The sequence below is a fragment of the Lipotes vexillifer genome, unplaced genomic scaffold, assembly GCF_000442215.2.
Source record: "Lipotes vexillifer unplaced genomic scaffold, Lipotes_vexillifer_v1.1 scaffold914, whole genome shotgun sequence".
Taxonomy (NCBI): Eukaryota; Metazoa; Chordata; class Mammalia; order Artiodactyla; family Lipotidae; genus Lipotes; species Lipotes vexillifer.
In genome coordinates this window covers 2,121,999-2,127,842 of record NW_006780388.1, presented here as the reverse complement: position 1 = coordinate 2,127,842, position 5,844 = coordinate 2,121,999, and the positions used below count along the sequence as shown (strand labels likewise).

At 60.6% G+C, this 5,844-nt stretch overlaps 1 protein-coding gene across 1 annotated transcript in view; it reads right to left on the bottom strand.

Annotated features, from left to right (window-relative positions):
* Positions 1 to 3,031: 3,031 nt before the first annotated feature.
* PRSS27 (serine protease 27) overlaps positions 3,032 to 5,844 on the bottom strand; it is a 7,027-nt gene continuing 4,214 nt past the window's right edge. Inside the window, exons 3-6 of the mRNA XM_007453664.1 lie at positions 5,711 to 5,834; positions 4,324 to 4,595; positions 3,775 to 3,944; positions 3,032 to 3,325 (exon numbers count right to left, since the gene is read on the bottom strand). Of these exons, the coding sequence (XP_007453726.1) occupies positions 3,032 to 3,325; positions 3,775 to 3,944; positions 4,324 to 4,595; positions 5,711 to 5,834 (860 nt within the window). The remainder of the gene's footprint in view (positions 3,326 to 3,774; positions 3,945 to 4,323; positions 4,596 to 5,710; positions 5,835 to 5,844) is intronic.

Genomic DNA, 5,844 nt, shown 5'->3' with positions numbered 1-5,844 from the left:
CCCTGGCCAGAAGCACTAGCTTCAGAGAAATTTCTCTGAAATTCCCTGGGCCCCCACCCCCCCACAGCCACTCTGGCTCCCCCTGGTGGTGGCTCTTCAGAAACTCCGGGGATGCCAAGGCTTTGAGGAAATTCCTATTCTGCGTGTTCCCTGGAGAGCTCTGGCTCCCAGAGGTTGGGTAGGATGTCTTTGACCCCAAGATGCCAGAGTCTCCTGCAACCCAAACTCTCAGCCTTCTTGGAGTGTCTGTCGTGTTTCCAGGGCTGGCGTCTGTGAGCAGAGGCAGTGCCGCTCTGGCACCTTTGGACTGAGCCATGCTTCCCTGAGACAAACTGCAAATCAGGACGCTGGTGTACAATCCCTGGGTCGGGAGGGTGTCTCTGGTTGGCGGGGTGGGGGGGGTGGGGCTTTGATTTGCACCCCTGCCTGCTCCAGGTTTGGCATCAGGACCATGGTTGACCCCTGATCCTTTAGGCCAGCAGGGGTCAGGGGTCCTGGGGTCCTGGCCCAGCGGTTTTCCTTCTTGGGGCTCCCACAGGCTGATCCTAAGCGTGCAGTATGGTGTGTGCGCACATGGATTTCCAGGCTTAGTTGTGGCCCCCTCCTGTGGCTTCACCTTCTGGCTGCTCTGGTTGCTGCAAGGTGGGCCCTGCCCTAGGCTGGGCCCCGCTCCCTCTGCCCGCCACGGCTTAGGGGTCTGTGCCAGCCGGCTCTCACTCCAAAGCCTTCTCCCTGCAGCCGGCGGGGCCCTGGTGGGGCCCCCACCCACCAGGCGGTGGCCCTAAGGTGCTGCTTGGGGGCAGCATGGAAAGTTGTGTCTGAGTGGCGCCCCACCCAGGTGGGAGAGGGGACCCGTGACAGCTGGGGGCACTTCTCTCCTTCCCCTTCACAGCACTGAGCACACTGTGAACAGTGTGAATAAACCTGCTTCCCTTTAAACCCCTAGTCTCTGCATGAGTGTGTCCCTTCCCCTCCTGCAGCTGTCTCGTTGAGTGTCCACCCTGGGTTTAGGGAGCCCAGGGCGTGGGGGATCTGTGCCCTAGGGTCGCACACTGGCCACTGCCTGGGACCCACCCAGGACCCTAGCCTCGCTCTCCTAGCCCGGCTGGGTGGGGCGTCACTGGGGAGCACTGGGCTGCCCTGACATCTTCGCCCCTCCTCCCTGTTAGGCCCACAGGACCCTGACCAGACCCCTGCCCTGTAGCAGAGGCAGGAGGATGGTGGGGTGATGGGGGACCCCAGGGCACTGAGAAAGCTAAGACAGCAGGAAGAGGAGGCAGGGGCAGGGTGGCAAGTCTTCCTCCAAGGGGGGCCTGGCCCTCACCTGGGCTCCATCCTGGCTTCTCACCACAGACGTGGCAGATGGGCCACCTAACCTCCTCTGACCCCCATCACTGCAGGACCTGAAGCTCTTTCTATTCCCCACAGCAGGGTCGCCTCTCTCCAAAGCTGCAGGACCCAGGCCAGCCCCTGCTCCCAGCCAAGATGACCCAGAACTTGTCCCTGGGGCCACTCTCAGGACACCCACAGCCCGGTCGTCCCCCCATCAGGCCTCAGTGCACCTGCTGCCCCACGCCCCCACCTTCCCCGCCGGGGCTCGGAATCCATCTCTGCTCTGGAGAAAAAGCCCTCAGATGGCTCAGTCCCTGGGGGCCACCAAGCAGTGCTCCCTGCCTGGCAGGAACATGCCCAGGCAAAGCAGAGCAGAGGCGAATTCAGTGTGTGTTCCCCACTCCATTCCCAGGGCCGGTCCACAGCAGGTGCCTGCTAAGTGCTTATTGATATGTTCCATAAATATCCAGGCCTCCGTTCTCCCAGCACCTGCCGGGCCAGCTGGGCCTGTGCACGCACTTGCATACGTGTGCGTGTTTCTCTGTGGGTGTGCAAGTGCGTGCATATACTAGCATGTGAGCATGGGTGTGCGTGTGTGGTGTGCGAGGCCCTGCCCTCTCAGGCCTCTTCATTTGTTCATGGTCACTGAGCACGGCAGGAGGCTGGGTGCCTTTCAGGAATCGGCCCACACTGGGGAGCTGACCGTCCGACTGCAGAAGGCCTGCCGTGGACATGCTGGGCCAGCCTGAGAACCCGGGGCTACCTCCGTGGGCAGCCGCACCATCACGGCCAGGACAGGCAGGGCCAGAGCGAGCTGGGGCCTGGGCTCTGAGACCTATTTCTGCTGGATTCCTGGTCGTCACGGGAGGACTGGGAGGGGGATGGCGTGGAGCTACTGACAGGACAAGGGACCAGAGGGGGCAGCAGAGCTGGGGTGGGGCCCCTGGGGGCAGGGCCAAGCACCAGGCTCTCTGTGTAGGATTGCAGCTCATTCCTGAATTCCCCAGGGATCCTCGCAGAAACCATTAAAGACTGCTGCAAGGATGGCCTGAACCCCAAACTTTGCGGAAGGAAGAAGGAGGGGGTCCTGGCCCAGGGAGCTGCTGAAGCCTTGGCCTGTCTCGGTGGGGGGCCTGTCCTGCCTACCTCCATGGCCCCGAGTGGCCTGGGCCTTGCCTCCTCTGTGTGACAGCCAAGAGAAGTTCAGGGTGATTCAGACATAGGCAGTGGGGGCTGTGCTCCCCCACGCCCCGCAGAGCCCCCCTCCTTCAGGACCCTCTGCCAGGCCCCCTGCCAGTGTCTGTTGCTGCCCCCAGTGCCCAGCACAGGGCACCCCTTGGCAACACTCATGGTGACGACCACGTTGGCAAGGATGCTGAGGCGGGGGGGCGGGTCAGGGAAGCCCCTGTGAGGGGGTCAGGCCACAGGTGTCACAGAACTCGGTGACGTCTAGCCTCCAGTCTGCCTGCTGTAGCTCCTTCCACTGGGGAGCCTCGTCCGCCACACCCTCTGCCCAGCACCAGCCCCATCCTTCCCCGAGGGTCTACACCCAGGCAGCGGCACTGAGGTTAGGGTTTTATTGGAGAGTGAACATAAATAAAAATAAGTGGGCGTTAGAGAGTAGGGAGAATTGGAGAGCTATTTACAAATGTACACCATAGGCCCCGGGGCACCACTGGCCCACTGGCCTGAGCACAGCTCAGAGGAAGGTGAGCAGGGCCATGAGGACCAGGAGGATGGCATGGGCTGCCAGGCAGGGTGCAAAGTTCCGACCGAGGGGCTGCTGGGCCCGGGGGTCCCGTTTCTGGCCACCTAAGCTAGGCCGCTGGAATTGCAGTTCTGGGATGATCCGATGGATCCAGTTATGGTGGGAGGTGAGCCGGATATAGACACCTGGGCGGTTCCGGCGGGCACAGCCCTCACCCCAGCTGATCACCCCAGCCTGCAGCCATGACTGACCCACAAGGCACACCAGGGGGCCCCCCGAGTCTCCCTGCATGTGAAGAAGAGGTACCATTAGAGTCCACGGAGGCCCAAGAGCCAGGCTTTGCAGCTACATGGGTGCACACATGCCTGTCTGCTTCCCTTTATGTGTTCTTCCCTGCACAGGACCCAACCCCCACCCCCACCCCGCCACCCAGTCCTTCCTCTCTGACCTGGGGTGCCCATTTCTCTAGCATCCCTAGACTATCCACCCTGATTCATCTCACGAGAGTGTGTTGAAAATGCAGTTTCCTGGGTCCCACTGCAGACCTGCTGCCTGACTCCCCCGGGTGGGGTCCAGGAATCTGCTTTCCCAGCTGGTCAAATGCACAGCCCTGTCCTGACCCCATGGGCCCACCTCCTGGGGCCTTAACCCTTGTCCCAGGTGGGCTGGCTTCCACCTTGACTGGGGTCTGGGGAGCAGGGCTCAGCCTTGGCATGGCCCACCCTGGTCCCTACCTTGCAGGCGTCCTTCTTGCCCTCGGCGAAGCCAGCACACAGCATGTCATCCTTGATGGTTTTCGGCTGGAAGCCAGACTCAGAATCCTTGCTGTAGAGCAGGTTGCACTTGGGCGTGTCAATGATGGGCACAGCGAGTTTCTGCAGGATCCGGGGGTTGGGCAGGTGGTCTAGGGAGGGGAGACACAGCCTGCGGCTCAGTGGACGGTCTTACTAAGGACTCTGGGGCCCTGGGTTCTTGAGAACCACAACTCTGTCCTTCCCCATTTCTTGCTTGCGTTTAGACCTTCTCCTGGCTGGGGGCTTTGTGGGACAGAATTCCTTCTTCCCTCCTCCCACCCACCAGCCTGGGCTCTTTCTATTCCCCACTTTCCACTTCCCCATGGCTCCTCTTCCTGAGTCTACTGCCCCTTTCCCATACCTACTCCACCCATTTGAGTAGAGATCATGTGTACCAATATCAACAGAAAAAGATTGTTGGTTCAGAGTGGCCCCCACACTGCCTTCTCTAGGCATGTCCCGCATTCTCTCCTGGCCCTGCCCCATTACCTTGTTCACTGGGGTTGCCCCAGCCGGTGACCCAGCAGTTCATGCCCGTCTCAAAGACGACTGAGGGGTCAGGCACACACACAGGGAGGATGTAATTGGTGAAGGTCACAGGTGCCTCCAGCTCCACCAGAGCCACATCGGCACTAGAGGCCATGCCTTGGTACAGGGGGTTGCTCTTGACCCGCTTCACCCGGATGTACATGGCGTGCGGCCCTGGCTTTACCAGTTGCTGCACCCCCAGCAGGACCTGGTACAGGGATGTTTCAGAGGTGCTGGTGGGAGAGCAGAGAGCTGGTGTGAGGCAGCCCCACAAGGGCTTCACAGGTGGAGTTGGTGGAAGTTAAATGGAGATGGGAAAGAGGGAGGAGTTGGGCTCCCCATGGTGCCAACATCTCTCTGTACATTGTCTTCAAAAAAGTAATCTCCAGTGGGACATACATCAGGATGAGGTGGGTAAGGGGGTAGAAGCTGAAGCAGCTTTAATTCCTGACTTTAATTCCCAGCTATACCCCGGGCAGCCTGGCGACCTTGGGCAAGTCACCCAGCAAGTTCTCTGTGACTCAGTTTCCTTGTCTGTAAAATGGGGACACTAACAGTCCCCACCTGAAAGGCTTGCTGTGAGGGTTGAAGGAGATGATCACCCACCGGCGGCATCTGGGGGTTGGGCCTAGCCTTAGGCAAGCCGCCTACTCCCTCTGAGCCCGAATATCTGAACTTAAGATGTGAGGTTTTAAAAGAATTGCAGAGCTGTGGTGAGGCAAGAGCCAAGATGCCTGGGAAACCCTGAGGGTCTAGGACCAGGTGGGTCATAGTATGGTAGTAGGGATTGGGTGACTTGGCCCTTTGGTTAGGGATGGCATAGGTGACCTTAATAAGGCCATTCTGCTCTAGTCCACCTGTACCCAGAGTCCCAGCCAGAAAGGGAGTGTCTTGGATTTGAGGTGTGGGAGGGGGACGGGGAAGAGGGCCAGGGCATGGGAGGAGCCTGCCAGCATCGGCAGGGGCAGGCCCCAGGTCTGGCAAAACACCTCACTGGTGAGACCAGCAGTAGGGGAGTGTACCCCTCCCAGCTGGGCTGGGGGGAGCAAGAGCCGGGAAGCAGGGGTTGCTGCTAGAAGCTGGCCCCGAGGTTGGACCTAAAGGGAACTCTGGTAGGCAAAGTTCAGATAATGCAGACTGAACCTGCTCCCCATAGGTGGTCAGCCTGAGCGCCCCACACTGCAGCGGGTCGGCGCTGTCCGCGGTGCTGAAGCTGGGCGTTTTGCGGGGGTGGGGAGGTGTGGGAGGTGTTGTTCTGTCTGCATTGTCTGCGCCCCTGGTGGGGAGGGAGGCTGGCTGTGCTGTCGAGGGGGTGGGGAGGGGGAGCATCGGGGCTCAGCCAACTCACTTGGAGAAGCAGTGTGCTGCGGTGAGGACCCACCGCTCTGTGATGAGGCTGCCCCCGCAGAAGTGGCTTCCATTTCGCTGAATGCTGACCTGCCACGGCCACTCACCCTCCAAGGTGTCCTGCCCACCCCCACA